Consider the following 17971-nt stretch of genomic DNA (forward strand, 5'->3'; position numbering starts at 1 on the left):
CGTTTACGCGCGGTTAACATTTTAGCCCTTTGTGGACATAGATTACATTCATCCTTTTGCATATTCGTCTCTAATACTTTGATGCTATATTATAAGCTCTTATTATTCTATAGAATGATTCTTTGATTATAAAATTATTTTTATATCAATCTTATTTAGTTATATCTATATTACAATGATTAATTCAGTTTACGATAATCGTGTGCTTGAAGGGCTACTAAACGCATGGATTGAAAATTTACGTAAAAGTATCTCGTTCGTAAATCTTACAAGATTCGGTCGAAATGTAAACAAGAGATTGAATGATCTAAATGATTATTTAAATTATATTTATTTAGCGATCCTAGCAGTATATTAGGAGGTGTACGCCTACCACCTGATACGGAGATTATCAAGTACACGTCGAGCATAGTCGGTCCAAAGGTTCCTGGCACAACGAACCGCGGCAGGAAGAAGACTATATCCTTAGACACACCTAGCGTGAGTGTGCATCCACCGCCGGTACCTGCTCTCAGTGCTCATCAGACAAACACCACGACATCTTCGTTAATGATGGAACCGAGAAAATATAATCGCACGGGGGTAATTATTATTTTCTATTTTAGAATGCTATGATAGAATGGAAGTAGTCTAAAAAATAGTTGTATAGTTAATTTATCTTAGGGTGGAATCTTTGTATTCTCAGCCAAGAAATGTATACATTTTCTAATTAAAGGTTCATCAAATAATTGAAGAGAAGACTAGTTAGTAAAGTCAAACTCTGTATGATTTTAAAGATTAAGACACATTAGTATACATATTTATAAAATATGAAATTTTGAATTCGCAATAGAATAGATAAATATAAATGTTATATGTCGTATGGTGCATTCTATACAATACTAATTATGCTATAGTGAGTGAAAGTATCGCTGTAGCCTTGATATATTTGATACCAAATATCTCAAGGACAGTGCATCCTATAAAATATTAATTATTCCTGATCTATTTGATATCAGATATCTTGTGAATAGTGCATTCCATGCACTCCACAGTATCAATCAAGAATTAAATCTGTTTAATATAGTCGGTTGACTGAATTGAAGAGCTTAGAAGACAGAATTTCAAAGTTGAATCCCAAAGAAGATCCTAAGAGTACTGGGTGTAATGTTGTCGTTTGTATTTCTTTCAGACCGAGTCGAACGATTATAGGGAGTCGGTGGATCGCGTGGAGGTGATCAAACTGCCGGCACACTCGACAAACGGCTCTGCCTTACCAGCGCCATCGTCGTATACAACAACCACTAACGCGAGCAATTCGAATGATTCGGACGCGCCGCTGAACCTCTCACTGAAACCCTCGACGACGAGCAGTAGCTCGCCGATTTCAGGCAGTCAGCCGCTCAGTCAGCTCAGTAATTTAAGTCAGTCGTTACTCGCCTCCGATAGAACTTGTAAGTACTACATTTGCGCAAAAATCCAAATGATTCAAAAACATTACACGATGTTTCTGAGTTCTTCAGTAGATTGACCCATTCGTAACGACAATAGTAATCATATACACTATAGAGTCAGTCAATAGAACCGAGCCGAACAATAAAATAATGCAAAGAATCGAAATAAAAGTACTAGCAACGAGGGCTGTGAATAATGCTTATTTATGTTAATCTACTGCAACTCAGAAAAACAAAACAAAAACTTCTATTAATGTTTTATCTTTTCATACTTCATATATATGAAACACTCTATTTTAACAAGTTAGTAACTTGAAGATAAATGTATTAGTCTTGAGTTAAACTGATTCTAATTTTAGATGTAGATTTTGATTTCCAGTTTTAGATCTATAAAAGAGGAACTTTTGCTATAACTGAAACTTCATTCATACTTGATAAAGTAATGTCACTGAATTGTGACACGTAGATTGTCCATGACTGTTTGATGGATGTGTTGATATATTTGATAAATTTGTGACAATGACCAATAAGAGTTTGACGTACATAGTTGCTCAAAATGTTAGAGCACCTTTTGCTGTTTCCACAAAACAAATCTTTTTATACATTTCTTTAAGAAATAAGAATTATAATTATAACACACAGGTTTCATTTTTACATATAATTAATTACAATCTTAACACTATAAGAGAATTATGAATAAAATAGTTATTTAATTAAGGACGTCATTATTTCTTTTGAAATGTTAACATGCTCCAAACTTTTGAGCTAGAGTGTCATCCATTGCGAACTGGAAAACAAATTTTAATGCAAAAAAAAATTTTAATTACAAAGTTTCAAATAAAATCTTGTACGATATTTCGTATAAACCGACTGTTTCCACAACTAGCGAGAAGAAAGCCAGGACCGAAGCCTCGAAGGGTACCACAGAATTCCGTACCGGTGCCAGCATCGCCGAGTCCATCCTTGGCGCAGCTGTTCGCTGCAGCGGATTCACCTCAACGACCGAGCAGTGGAAGCGAGGAGAGCGAGAGCGCCAGCACGACCCACCACAAAGATGGTCGGCCGAGAAACTTGGGCCGTGGAGTATCTAAACCGAAGAAGAATACGGTGGCCTCGTTGCTAGCTCAGAGTAGAGCTTTGGGAATCAAACCGACGCCCACTTTGGATCCTAGTGTGCCATTGTCTCATCAGGTCTCGTTACTTAGGTCGAATATTCTGGCTGCTCAATTGCATGCCACTGCCACTGGCCAGACCGATGATAAGAATCAGGTAAATTTCATGGTAAATACATTATGGAAATAATTTTTCGATTTTTTTTAAATGGGTATATTCTTTGTTTCGTTTTACGCAATTTGTAAGTTCGCTGAGTTTTAAGCATCTTGATTTATTGATTTTATTGAAGCTACGGTTACAGTAGTGCTCGTTTAAATCTCGATAGAGTTGTATAACCCATATTCAAATGACTCATTCACTATTGTTACTTATTTTCAGTGTTTTCAGCTTAATGTAATCTAATGACTATGATACTTACGGGAAATTTAACAGTGTACAGAATGCGTCTAATATATAAACATATGTAACAAAATGCTCAAAGTAGTTCCCTCATTATGATATTTAATTAATCGAACAAATGTCTATTTAAGCTCTATTTGTTTCGTCGTACTCAATAGAAATGTACAATCTAAAGACAGTGGAGAGGACGTAACATTTCTCTTACTTTTGCCAGGTTCTCTTTACTCGTCAAAGAGTACTCTTATGCAAAACGAAATTGCTACTAGTCTCGCGAGAATTGCAAATTATCAGAATTTGAACGAGCACCGCTACATTAATTTTCACTGTAAAAGTGAAATTTCAAGCAGATGGGCATCACGAAGGAAGAAATACCGAAAAATCGAAGCGAAAACCACGGGCGCGGACAGTTTTGTTTTTTTCACTTATGATTTTCCACTAAAACCATGCTCCCTATATAGCGGTCTTTACAGGAGAAGATGAAGAACAAGGTGCTCGAGGTATCCGGTGAGGAGAGTAACATGGACGTGACGAGCGAGAGCGGCAGCAACACCGACGTTGTGACGGACACCGACGACGACAACGCGGATGGCGTGTCTAGCGCGAAGAGAAGAAAAGTGAAGCCTAGCGAGAGGGATCTCCAGGTGCCGCTTGAGCGTGGCTGGAAGCGAGAGACCGTCATCAAGGGATTAGGAAAGTCAGGGGTGATAAAGGGTGACGTGTCTTATTATAGTCCTTGTGGAAAGACGTTCAGGAGTAGTCCGGATTTGGCGAAGGTTAGTTCCTTTCCTTGAAAAGGATTTGTTTCTCCTCCTTTAATATCTTCGTTATTGATTTTTCATCCATTTCAATTTGATATTTTTTTCTCGTTCTTTTGGACTGAAAGATCGTCGCTTTTATATGTATACGTATACGTGATTATGTTACGTTGGAATCGTGTTTTGTAGTTTTTGGAGCAACAGAATCCACCCGACTTAACGACGGCAAACTTTTCCTTCTCGTCTCGTCCGCTTGTGGGTGAATTCCTGCAGCCAACGATGGGTCTCGCGGAGGCGGAATTCGTTAGGTTGGGCGCTCAGGAAGTTGCGAGAAGATTGGAGGAGTTGAGAGCCGCAGGTGGTTTCAGGGACGTGCGAACAAACAATCAGTACGAGAGGGAGAAACTGGCATATGCAAAAAAGCTAGCGAAAGAGGAGGCGCAACGACACAAGGAGCAAGCTAGGTAAATCATCGAATATCCTTTTAAATATAAATATAACGACGAATATATCGATAAGGCAGTGTCTCTTCACTTCATTAACCCAATTCGTAATTCTAGTTTTAAGTTTCGACCCAGTTGCAAATAGCGGAATTACTCCGTTCTAGAGAAACACTTGGACCGCAGAAGGTTAAATATTTATCGATCATGTAAATGATAGATCAATCGATCGAATTTCAGTTCACACAACTATGCTGATATAATAGGACAATGTATTTCTTTCGTCAATGCAATTCGTAATTTGCATATTATAGTTTTATGTTTTGAAGTTTATACGCTTTGTAAGTTTGAATCTTTTCTTTCTAGAAAAATACTATCGGGCCACAAAGGGTTTGATATTTATCACGGTAATGATTGATCACTTAATGGTGTTCCCGTTGCAGGCTCATCAAGGAGCAAGAGAAAACGGAAAGGCAGGAGGCAGTGAGGCGAGAGCGGGAGATTCGAAATCAACAGCTGCTCGAGGTAAGTTGAAACCCCTCTTTTATGACAGTGTTTACTTCCTTTTCACATTTTGTCTCGATTCTCGTTGTTTCATTCACAAGGAGTCTGTTCTCTCACTCTATTTGGGATACCTATTACGTTTTTTTGTATTTTGTCCACCTGTCGTGCGTGTCGCATGCTCTCTGTGTGTGTCGTATTTATATTATACATATACATATATGTATATATATATATTATCTATATCTATATACGTATATTATATATACATCTATTTGTACATTATATATATACATACATATATATATATATACTTCTCCAGTGGATATATTCTTGTAAAACTCCAAAAACTTTTATATACTCGCATATATGTGAAACCCCCTTAAACCACCCATTACGTATTCCAAACAACCAACCAAAAACAAAAAAAAAAAAAAACAAAAAAAAAAAATGAGAAGAAACAGAGAAAAAATGTCCCAGGACACACGAAAACCAAGAACCCCTATAGACGATCGAGAATCGCTAGCAATAGTGACAGGAGAACCCAGCATGTCCTCCCAGAGTCTCTTCCAAACTAATATACTGTACCAACAATTTCTCCACCTAATCTCGTACCCCTTAGTTCCAAAGTTTCTTTTTTTTAGTTTTGTGTTCGATACATTTTTCTGTTCGTTTACGCACCTCGTCGCCAGTGAGCCGAGAACGCGTTTCTTTTTAGTCGTTTTCCATCGAGGATCGTTTGTGGCTGCATCTCGCTTCCGGGTCCTCCACACGGCGAGAATCGACCCGACAGTCTTTGGGTTTCATTGATGAGAACCGCGATGAACCGTGCAGCTTTCATAGAGAGAGAATGAGCGAGAGAACATGTACGAGAGAATGGGAGGAAAGAACTGTCGAGAAAAATCGAGATCGCCATGATGTCGATGTTTGAATTTCCAATTGCTTTTCTTTCCGTTATTTTCTATATATTCGTTAAATTTTACATATCGTTACAAGCATTTCAATTTTACAAATTATGAAACTAAATATTAATTGTAACGATTAGAACAATTTTATTGGGTAATTGAAAATTCTGAACGATTTAGCAAAACTTGTATAGTATTCTCTTCTTGTTGTATAGTTGTATAGTATAGAAAGAGGATATAAATAAAAGTAAACTAAAAGGATATTGTTGTTGGCGTATATAAAATTGAAAACATCGATGTTTCCGGTGGTTTCGATATTTTTAGTGGATAATAATTCGCTCCACCTACGTGTCGAGATAGTCTGCCCGAGATGTGTTCCCATAGTCGTGTACGTGAACTCGATGATGCATAATTCCCGGTGCTTTTTGTGTGCGCTGTAGACAGTCTCATATATATCGATCTTTGTCGTCGTATAGTTTGTTCTCACCTGATTTCACATAGATCGACGGCGAATGATCGTGTGAGAAGTTAGATTAATCGGTTAGAACCAGAATCCATTTAGATTAGCTTCCTTCTCTCGAACGTATAGAACCTGCGCTCTGGATCGTGTACACGATTCGATTTCTTTCGTTCAACAGACAAAACGCGCAGAGAAGTTGGTGGAAATATTTAGCATGAAATAGAGGGAATATGGAGGAAAAGGAGAAAGAAAATCGACATGTACACGATCTCGAGAGCGCAAAGGGAAAGCGTACTTCGCCCGGAAAACTTCTCCGCTTGTTCGAATACCAGACGAAGTTCCTTTCTCGCTCGTCGAACATCGGTGAAAGAATGATTCGTGGTGCGAGAAATCAAGTTTACGATCTCGTGAAATATCCTCGACTGTGTCGTCGAACATTTTCGAGGATTTTTCCGCGGCGAAGACCGAAAACCGACGCGAGTAGATACGCGACTGTAGAAACTTTAATAGCCCATCCATTGTGATAGCTTTTCCAAAAGATATCCAAAGTGAACGGAATATCCTATCGCCCGAGGAAGCGAGACACACCAAAACTACAGACCAAACCCCCATCGAAACCTTATCGCCCATTTTCAATCACTCTGTCACTCGTTCGCTCATTCGTTCCTTCGCATTCACTTGCATCCACCTTCACACGCACTATACATCACATATACGTGTCCACCTTGGTCCCCCTCTGTTGAAAACACACGCAACACGCAGTTACCCCGTGCAGAGCAAGACGTTTGAGGAGATGAAAGAACGTCAGCCGAAAGGAGAGGGATACAGAAAATACATACATGTAATTAACCAGCTGAAACGCGGCCTAGGGATGCCCAGTTCACTTGTATAATCGATCCTAATCGATTTTTCCCCCCTTCCACCTATGTTTCATTCTATTTCTCTTTACGTTAGAAATCATTTTTGTTACACCGACGATCGAGGGAGAAACAAAGAGTCAATTTTTATGTAGAAAATACGACGAATACGATATAGAATAGAGAGAAAAAAGAAAAGAAAGAGTATAGAGTTGAAGAATCGTAAGATCGCTGGTGTAGAGCCTCTTAGTTTGTTCTGTTCCAACTTTCAGTTGGTTACGAAGCTCGAAAAAGGCTCAGCCTATCCTCTTCACAGTGAGACCACGCTAGAAATCCAACCACCACCTACCACCACCATCACGACCACTACCACTACCACCACGATCATTCACCCAAGTTGCTCAAAACAATTGTTTACGAACGTCCTCCTCGAACGAAGGACGGGCCACCGTCGTCGAAAAGAGCGACGGGTATCACTCGCACGCGTACCACCACGTAATCACGTACCGCCGATTAACACGATCGATTATTGGGCATCCCTAAACCTACAAACGCAGGGTCGAAAGCGGCTAGCGTTCACGATCAAGCAGAAAATGAAGATCATCCAAGAGATCGAACGCGGTAAGAGCAAGAGCGACGTGGCGCGCGAGCTGGGTCTGGCTAGCAGCACGGTGGCCACCATTTGGAAGAATCGGGAAAGCATCGCGGAGAGCTGGAGGAACCGCGACATGATGCAGCACTCTGATGTCGAGGACTCGGTCGCAAAAAAGTCCGGCCTGTCCTCATCATCGTCGAATTTGGCGTCCGTCACGTCGTTGGTGACGAACAATACGGTGTTAAACACCGTCAACACCACCAACAGTAGCACCACCGGCACCACGTTGCCCACCGCCATCGTGGTGGCACCGCCACAGGTGCAGGTGGTGCCGCCGCCACCACCACCGCCTCTCCCATTGCCGACCACCTCCGCCACGGTCGTCCCGTCGACGTCGCAACCGACGCAGCTCTCCACACCGCCAATCTCCAGCACCATGTCCACAGGCACCACCACCACCACCAACGCCAGCATGGACAATACTCAGCAGGCCCAGACCCAGACGCAAAGTCAGGAGCTTCTGGAGGTAAGATGTCGTATGACGCCTCCCGACCCCTCACCGAAATACCCTCAGATAACTCGAAAAAAAATCGAGTTACCAACCCAAAAATTCTCTCCGCCCTCGATCATCCCTTTCAGGGGAACCTTCCATCGCGAGTCGCGTCCTCGAGGTTTTTTGCTCACATTCAGATGGAATTCACGATGGAATTGTGGTTGGTGAGGAATCCATAAGCAGTGATTTTTTGATTTGGAACTTGTATCAAAGTTCTTCAATCAAATGACACTACTGTAACGATGGTTCGGTCATATTGAAATTTTCCAGGGAGTCGCTTGTCTTTGAAGAACGTTTCGCTCAACACGAGTCTCCTTTCATATAATTAGAAGAAAATGTATTGGTATATTTAGCGAAAGCAAATTGATTCGTCGAGTGCGAAATTACTTTCGAACTGGAGCGTTCCCTGAAGAAGTTCTTTGCCCGAAGCCGGTTTCCGGCACCGCTGCCATTCTTTCCGCGAATCTTTTGTCCATTAGTTGCACTCTCGATTAATTGCTTTCGAAGAATCCGCTGTCTCTCACCTTTGCCTCCATGCTCGAGAGTCCCCCAACCCGCTTCGCGGGACGCGAACTGCATTCTACGATCCTACATCGTCATTAAACCCTCATCGACTTCATGTTCACTAATGAGCGTTACCGTCGTCCTTGTGATTTCTTCGTTCAATCTCCTCCTCCCCTTTTTCTCTCCACCGTCTCCTCTACATTTATTTTTTTCTTCCGATTTGCACGAGGACCCAGACGAAGGACCTCTCGAGGTAAGACTACGATTGCCTGGTTTTCTATGTCGTCCATCCCATTTATTTGCGATCGACATCTTTTCTCTAACCTCTCTACTCCATGCCCAACTTGCTCCTTCGATCATTTCACCGTCTCTACTCTGTCCATTGCTAGATTAAGTGTATCACGATGTGACAAATCAGAGGTAAGATATTATACTCCGTCTCTTTCAGACGTTTCTCACGCCAAGTATTTCACATGAACCATATTTCGCGGACCATACCACGTGTTTTTTCTTTTTTTTTCTTTTATTTTATTTTTTTTTTTTTTTTTTTTTTTTTTTGTGTGTGTTCTCAATCGTTTGCATCCGGCATTTCTACATTGATCATCTGTGAATCTTTTTTTATATATTTTTTTTTCCTTATCATCGACCTTCTTTATGTTTCTCTCATTTTTCTCTGTTCGCAATTTACACGCGTGTCTCCCTTTAATTAACGAATTCGGGATTTTTGTTGGTTCTCTGGAAACAGTCTGACCAAGCCACGAGTTTACTCTTATTTTCCCGCGTGCTGGTTCACACGTTCTCTTCGCTTGTCTTTTCGTTTCTTCTTCGTAGTGTCTGCAATAATTTCTAATCGCTCGAACGATGGTCCGGGTTCCCTTCGACGAACACTTGTCGCGAGAACGACGCCTCGTACCGGCCACCATCGTGTCGTTTAACATTTTCAGATTATCTTTTGTCGGTCGGGATCGATGGGTTTTACACGCGACACCGTCGTCTGTTTCTTATTAGGCCATCAAACTTTACCACTCGGGCTGTTAAACCGTTTACTCCCTATGGTCGCGTGCGCTCGGGATCGCTCGCGATGGTTTTACCATGGAAATTCGAAAGGCTTGGCCGAACTACAGAAACTTTCTCTCGAGATTTCGAGACGATGTAACGAGTCGAAAAATGCGATGGTCGAAGGTACGAAACAGGTACACGAGCACCAGTAGCCACGTTATAAAATACCTGTGCATCACGTAGCGATCGAATGAAAGAGGACACATCACACACACCACACACAGCCGCACACATACTCACACATAACGCGTGTGCACGTGCGCGCCAGCGCGTATATAGATGCACACACAGTGCTTTTGTAGGGTCAGAGACGCCGGGTGATAACAATATCGACATCCCTGGCACACGCCAAATTGAGTCCGTTTTTCTTTCTCTCCTCGGCATTTTTTTTCTTTTTTTTTTTTTTTTTTTCAAAACGCAATAAACGCGAGAAAATGAAGTTGGAACTGTTGATGGGTTTTGCAGGATGGTTCACGCGGTGTCACTAACGTGAGAAATTTTAAAGTTAATGGCATAATCTGGGTCCGATGGTAATCTGGGAGAGGATTTTTTGATTTAACAGAAAACGCGATATTGTCGAAAGTAAGAACATGGTTACGTAGATACACGTCTGTCTTTTATTTTGATTGAACTTGAAACAGAGATATGGTCAATCGTTAAAAAAGGAATGTCGATGATCATTGAAAGGTAAAAGAAGTTCTTTTAAACGTCGATCATTTTTATAACAGACCACGTTGTGCGAATCACTTTGTACAAGGCAAAATGAATCGTGTTTAATCCGTGAAATTAAATCGTCAAAATAAAAGAGAGAAATTTGGTGGAATTACTTTGGATTTTCAAATATTTAAACGACTGTTCGCATAAGACAAATCGCGTTATATCGATTACAATAAATCGATCTTTTTAATCCGTCATTTGGACGCACATTTTAAAAACGGTGCTCAATTCGGCTCGAGTGCCATGAGAAACGAATCGTCGAACTTTTCTAGCGATTTACTTGACACGTCAGAAAGAAAGTTTCGAGATTCGACGTCGATATTGTGACGAAGATTAACACAGTATGCGTAGAAGACACAAGAAACCTTTTTTTTTTCTTAAATTACACGTGAATGTATAATATCTGCGAAACTATGACGATAAATTAAAAAAAAAAAAAAAATATTGTAATACCGACTGTCGCAATGCTATCCTGTGCCTAGCTTCTCCTGTCACTATATATACAAGAATAACAGCTAGCTACATGATTATCCAGCATGCCATATTTTTTTCAAATTTTTACGTGTTCTACCCGATTATCGAGTACCGCTGCCCGTGCAAATCAAGCGCTTTCTTTTCCTCTCGCTCAACAATTTTCCTTTTTTATTTTCCTCTCGTTCTTTTTTATTTCGTTCTCTCTCAATTTTCTCATTTTTTTTTTTTTTTCATGTTTCGTTTTATTTTTTCGCCCCTCTCTTTATTTAAAGTCGAGAAAACGCTGTCGCGTGCAACATATAATATTATCTACTCGATTAATCGTACCTACGCTCTCTTTATAATTATCGCTCTTTATTATTACCGTTGCCATTATTCTAATTACCATTATGATTCTGAATTATTATATATCGAATACCAACCACGCTCACAGCTATTAAGAACTCTTTGTAATTTAAACAGGCTACTGTTCCACAACACGTTCTAATTAACAAATACTCTACTATTTTTATCAATATAGCAGCTTCAGCGATTAATACGACTCCGATATAATATCACTATAATATGTGCATAATACATAAGGCGAGTATATATGCTTGGCTCCTGCATGCGCTCTCTTCCTGTTTCTCTTTCTTCTCACAATTTTCTTCTTCACGTTCTTCCTCTTCTTCTTCTTCTTCTTCTTCTTCTTTTAATCGCTTCTGAAATTTACTCTTATACTCTCTTTTTTAACACTTTTCCACTTTCTACGTTATTTTGTCTTTCGTCTTTTTTCTTGTACAAATTATGGTGGTGGTTTACAATATATACATATTTATATATACATATTACTATTATATATATTATATATATACACACTTTTTATATATATTTATATCAATTAAATATTTCATATGTTGTCTATATATTTTTCTCTCTGGTAGTTGGTGAGAAGCTTTTGGTTTCGTTCGATAAAACCTCAACCTCAACTTCTCTTCCATGTTCCGTTTCGTGATCCGTGCAGTCACGCGGTTTCCTCGCGAACACGGAACACGTCGGTTTCTTTCGACTTCTCTGCTTGGCTGCAGTTCTTTCTCTCTGTTCGCCATTTCCATTCTTCTTTGTTTTTACGATTTCTCTTTTCTGTCACTCTCGCCACGTTATATCTGTATATTATCATCACGTTTCAGTTTTCTTCTTTCTATCACGAGATTTTCTACGAACTAGCATGCGTACGATTTTTCACCAGTATATTTCTTTTCTTTCTTTGTTTCTTGGAAGATTCCGGTGCAAGAGATTTCCGTGAAGAGTCCCGTGACTCCAACACACACCGTTTTTATGTGTGCAATTACTTGTGTCCTCGTAGTTGTTTCCAATTTGTATCTCGGTTTGATCGACTTGTTGACCAATTATGTAGGATGTTACAAAAAGAATTTAAGATTCAGTGTATTTGTAAGACATATTCACTGACAGGAACAAAGAACATCAGCAATCGATATAAGACTTGAAATCGATCATCTCGATGAAAAGCAGAAAAATTTGTCTTCACGTTTATAAAAGATGTTCGATGTGTTTTCCTTTTATTACTTCGATATTTTATGGTTTCACGTACTTTTATACTTTTTATGCTTTTCGTGTATTTTTAATAGATCATTACCATATCGACCACGTTATTAATCAACAAGCTGCAAATGTTTCTGCAAATTATCAGCACAAAAGTTTAAATACTTTACATGTTTTATATATCTTTGCACTATTTGTGCGTGTATTTTTGCATAATTAGATAAATGTATATAAATCCGCAGTTAAAATTTTCAAGTGTCGTTACAAAAAAAAAAAAAAAAACTTTTCGACCCATCTCTCACCATGAATTTAAACATTATCTTACAGTGGTCGAAAGATGTAACGAATACAAAACTCGATATAACATGGAAAGAATTAATTTTGCGATTTATATCGAGCCAAGTCTTACATTTTCTTTGTAACTACCTATATTTGCATTACTATTCTCCGCTCATTGGCATATTTTATCGATTTTTACGTGTATTCGTTTATGAAGAACGACGGATTCACCGAATTACCATGATTTGAATAAAATCGAGAAGGTTTATGCCTCGAGAACAATTTTTTATCAGCCGAAACCGACCAAAGTAACGATATCAAGCCTCGATTGGAGAAATTAGAATTTAGACACGCTAGATTAGACGCTTATCTCCCTGTCACAGACTCTGCTAACGTAGTCGAGTTCGCTTGTACACTGTAGCGTTTGAGTTACGAATAGCACGAAGAGATCGGATTTTCCACAAAAAAAAGATCGGTAGACCTCACGAAAGAACAATTTTCAATCAGAATCTCGGGGCTTCTGCAGATTTTCAACATAGAAATTTTAGACTTTGCAGAGAAGAAAATTTCATAGAGGTACACGCGGTGCACACGGTATCTAAGAGGAGAAACGATGGAAAAACAAAATGTGATGAAAATATTTCAAGAGAAAAATAAGATCTATGTGACAGAACTTCCCACATAATTCTTCTTTTTGTTGTTCTTTTTTTTTTTAAATAAAATAAACATCCAATAAGATCCTTCGATTAGTATAGACATTAGCATAGACGTTAGTATAGATAATATCGCGTGATTGTTGGTGAAGAGAAAAGAAAAAGAATCTACGGAAATTCCCCCCGTGTTAAGTGGAAAAAAAGACAAAGGAAAAATAGACGATCTGTGAATTCGAAACGATAAAACTCCCCCGCGAAGGTCGAAAAAGATAAGAAATGAAATTAAGCAGAAATGATTGTATAAGTTTGTCCCTCCAAAAAATAATGATGGATGCGAGTGACGTGTGTATATGGCATGTGCGCAGGCTCGGAAAAAACGGCAGGAAGAGGTGGAGAAGATACGACTGGAAGAGCAACAACGGAAGCAACAGGTAATCCTAAAATCGTTGTTACACGTTAGCCTGATTTCTCTAAACTGTAACGTCCCACTTCGTATTTTATCTCGTCTCTGCAATTTATTAAAATGAAAAAAAGCCGCCGACCCTGACATTGCCTAACTTTATTCCAGCTACGCTTCATTTAACGATAAATTAAATTCCAACTTGTTACTCGACTCTTGCTTTCGATTACGAATTTTATAAAATTATCCTCTGTTCTCGCGTATTTCAAAAAATCTAGCATTTAAAAAGCCTGTTATCGTTAATTCGTGGAATGAAATTGGCGTTCCATCGGCACGGAAAGTTGTTCTCAAAGTGGAACGTAGTTTGTCGTTAACAATTTAGCCATACGAATTTCCTTTTCGCTCGTTCGACGATCACACGTTTTGCATCTCCGTTTCCTTCGTTTTGTCTTTCTTTCTCTTCCTTCTTGTCTTTTCGTTATTTTGTCCCGTGCGAAAATACTTGCGTCTCCGCAGCTCCGTTAGTTGCTTTTTAGAAGAACGATAATTAACGAACGAGAGAAAAATGACTACGAGAATTCTCTTGTGATTTCCCAGGAACGAGAACTGAAGCGGCAGCAGGCGGTTATGCTGAAAGAACAGGTGAGTGCAAGCAAATTTTCTATCATTTTCAAAGATCATTCTCGCGTGTCGTCTCATTGCTGTAGAATAGATGGTGTGCGTGTGTATGAGTGTTCTTATTCCTTTCGTAGAGATATTAGCTTCTGTTTTTTATATATTTTTGTCCTATACAATCAGCTTACGTCCATTCGTCTCTCCATTTACTAATCTGCTAAGCAATTAAATATTGAATTATATTGTCTGTTCATTTTTCACTTTTGTCATATTTTTATTTTTTTTTTTTTTATACCTTTTTTTTATTTGAATTAAGCATTCATTAATTTTATAGATTTCCTTTTTCATTGAAATTTTACATCTCTTTCGGTTCTTTTATATTGTATTTTTTTTTTTCTAAATTCTTCATTTATTTATTTAACAATCGTTTCATTTGACTTTGATTTTCATACGAAAGCAAAGCTACACGACGGTGAGGAGATGCAAAATTATCGGTTACTTCGTCATTTCCACAGACACACGCTACGTCACACAGTCCTGTTACGTGTGTTTGCCTTTTTAGTTTTGTGATGTAGCACTGTAATTTCGTCTCTGTGGTTTCTTGAACGTAGATTTCGCGGCACACTGCCGCATCTCTATGGTTTGCCTTGAGTTTTCCTTTCCGTTCGTTTGTGTCACAGTCGTGAATTTGGTCTTGACGTAGCTACGGTATGGAATTGGACGATCTACTTGAACGTAACGCAATTACGATTCAAACTACGTTTTTTTTTTTTATATAAAAAAATAAAATCTGTATTTCAAAATGTTTTCCATCGACGTCGATCTAAATATAATAATCGCGAATTGGTCACTATGATGAACACAGATGTCAAACAGTCTTTTTTATATGATTTTGAAAAGCAATTCTTAAAAAGCCACTTGAAGATTTGTTTCTCATTAGAGATTTAATTTTGCAACGTGATTGCAAGACGCGTCAAAGAAACCGAGATGTACTGTTAATTGTGAGCGCGTAAAGTTAGTTTGAGCACTGGTGGACTGTGGATATGTTTTGTGCCGCAGATGTACATGCAGGAGCTCACCAAGCAGCGCGAGATGCTCTACACCGTCGAGCTGGTATGTCTCATACCCAATCTAGTTTAAAACGACTTTCTTAAAATGGAACAAATCGAATTTTCACCAACTTTAAACTCGTCACTGTCTACGTGACAAAACGAGGGAATGAAAAGTAAATCCTCGTTGATCCTTAGTCCGACAATCGATCGATTAATTCCTGATTCATACACAATACCTCTTCGTACGCCAATAATTTGTCAAATTTGCAGATAGATAGCCTTATTATTTAAATTGAATTCTCGCTTTATTATCATTTTACCGAGCTTAATTATGGCAAATTATATGGTAAGATCGAATCGATAGATCGCTAAACGATGAGTAGCTGAAAGTTAGACCGGCTGACGAGTTCAAAGTTATCAGGTTCACTTGTGCATCGCTAGTTGAAATTAATCTGCACTCCCAGACTCGTCGGATTCTCGTCGAGAATCTTACATCTGCCACGAGTTATCGATGATTGAAATCGTATTTGAAAAATAATTTCGCCACGCGAACGACACTAATGCTTTTCGAGAGATCCACGTTCACTAACCAGTCCCTCGGTAACGATGTTTATACCTCGTCTCCGTGATATCAGTCATTTTGCATCCTAAGACGCTTCTTTCTCGCTTCGTTCATATCGATATAAAATTCAGATGCTTGCATCTCACCTAATAATAACAAAATAACGAATAAAATATGTAGAAAAATAGAAAAGAAATATTACTAGTAAATAGAACGCTGTGTGGACATCAAAGCGCAGTGATCATTCGAAAAATAGTAGTCGAAATATCGAACTGTGTGGTTGGGTAAAAGAAGAGTTTTGTGCACGGTATTTTTGAACAAAACCAAAGGTCGAATTGCCACTATCGAGTTTGTAGCTTTCTCTGAAACCAGTATCTTTGGAAACGGTTATAGAGTTTGCCGTAGTCCGTGCGTTGTGCTTCTAACGAGATCTTTTAAGAACAATTTTCTCTGCATGGGACGCTCTCTGTTCTATTTTATATCTTTCCTCCGTTAAATTCCTTTTCTTGAATACCTTAGGAGAGAGAACGAAGGAGACAACACATGGCGTTGGTTCGAGCGTTGGAAAATCGACGAAAAATGGAGGAAAGAGAGAAGAAACGGTTAGAGGCGAGAGCCGAGAGAATAGCGACTAAGGAGAAGCGAGCTGAACAGAGGAAGGTTGAGATGGAACTGATCGAACAGATCAGAAAGCCTGTCGAGGACATGGAGCTAACAGGTACGTCTCTGCCAAGCTTTTGCTCCTCGATTATAGAGTTTCTGTGACACAAGGTATTTCTCTGTTTTCAGATCACAGACCACTGCCAGAATTGAAACGACTACCTGGTCTCAAGCTGTCCGGTCAGGCGTTCGCAGACATCGTGATGGTGTTCGAATTTCTGCATAATTTCGGCGAGACTTTAGGCTTCGGTGGGTTTCATTGTTTATTGGTTATGGTGGTCTTTGATTTGCCATCATTTTTCTCAAATTGATTATTCGTTTACCACGTAAACTTCCGTTACTTTGCTTCCTTCTTCACTATACTTCTTCAGTATACTGAACAATTTGTTCCTGACGCTAGAACTTTCGGGCTGATCAAACGACTAATTCACAAAATGATTGGTCACAAAATATGTAGATAAATTTCTCTTCTTTGGTTACAAGTTTTATACTTTAATCTTCGTTAGTTCTAATATTAGATCAACCAAAGACATCGCTTCCACGTCTTTCAAAATTTGCATACATATAAGTCGTTCCATTCTACTTTTGGAGCTTTAGAATAGGAGAATGAATCAATTTTTCCCTTATTATCGATGATCACTTTGAATTGTGCATCGAACAAGATTTTAGACAATTCTAAAGTTAGAAGTAGATGAATGGTTGAAGCATTACTGATCGAAATCATTGGCAATCTTTTATTCGTGAGTATTAATCGCACATAATTGTATTCAAATTTATTGATCATATAATCTTCACTCACTCAGATATGGAATCGCTCCCAAGCCTAAAAAGCCTTCAACTTGCGCTGCTAAATGACGAGGAAGCTGAGGAGGAACTCCTTTCCGTGATGACACATCTGTTAGTATGCGCGATCGAGGATCCAGGAATCCCTCAACCAGCAAGACACACAACCGGCCTTGGTCAAAGTTTACGTCAAGCTGATATAACGCACGCTAACATCAGCGAAGTCTTACGAATCTACTTATACGCGAACGCGACAGGAGAAGTGAAGGCTTTGACAGGAGTATGTCTGGAACGGGAACGCGATAAGAAATTCGCAGATCATCATCAGAATGGCGGTGACTATGCCTCGACCTGTTCAGGCAAGAACGCCCAATTCTACGAACACTTGCACAACAACGAAACATGGAAGATGTCCGAGAGGCTGAGGGACAAACCGTTCCTGGCCTTGAATCCCACGCATAAGGCGCAGATGCTCGCGTTTCTCTGCAACGAGCTATTGCAGAACAAGGCTGTGATCAGACAGATCGAGGGTAGCTTGGAGACGGTGGCTCAATTGAGGAAAGAGAGATTTGTGTTGGATACAAAAATTAGGAAGTAAGCATTCTTTTATGGCAATACTTTGATGTATACTATCACTTGGTGTTGCTACACTTTTATGTA

General features: G+C 39.2%; 1 protein-coding gene across 15 annotated transcripts in view; it reads left to right on the forward strand.

Annotated features, from left to right (window-relative positions):
* The window catches only part of LOC132911009 (bromodomain adjacent to zinc finger domain protein 2B-like), a 230820-nt gene that overhangs the window by 203884 nt on the left and 8965 nt on the right, over positions 1-17971 (forward strand). For 7 of the 15 annotated variants that reach the window (XM_060967281.1, XM_060967280.1, XM_060967289.1 and 4 more), the window contains 14 exons: positions 339-582; positions 1172-1433; positions 2320-2702; positions 3404-3718; positions 3890-4164; positions 4584-4665; positions 7421-7984; positions 8745-8768; positions 13605-13670; positions 14237-14281; positions 15314-15367; positions 16388-16586; positions 16658-16777; positions 17332-17905. In XM_060967281.1, the coding sequence (XP_060823264.1) occupies positions 339-582; positions 1172-1433; positions 2320-2702; positions 3404-3718; positions 3890-4164; positions 4584-4665; positions 7421-7984; positions 8745-8768; positions 13605-13670; positions 14237-14281; positions 15314-15367; positions 16388-16586; positions 16658-16777; positions 17332-17905 (3207 nt within the window). The remainder of the gene's footprint in view (positions 1-338; positions 583-1171; positions 1434-2319; positions 2703-3403; positions 3719-3889; positions 4165-4583; positions 4666-7420; positions 7985-8744; positions 8769-13604; positions 13671-14236; positions 14282-15313; positions 15368-16387; positions 16587-16657; positions 16778-17331; positions 17906-17971) is intronic. The other 8 variants (XM_060967291.1, XM_060967295.1, XM_060967285.1 and 5 more) reach the window with 7 other exon arrangements.

The sequence above is a fragment of the Bombus pascuorum genome, chromosome 9 (genome assembly GCF_905332965.1).
Source record: "Bombus pascuorum chromosome 9, iyBomPasc1.1, whole genome shotgun sequence".
Lineage (NCBI taxonomy): Eukaryota > Metazoa > Arthropoda > Insecta > Hymenoptera > Apidae > Bombus > Bombus pascuorum.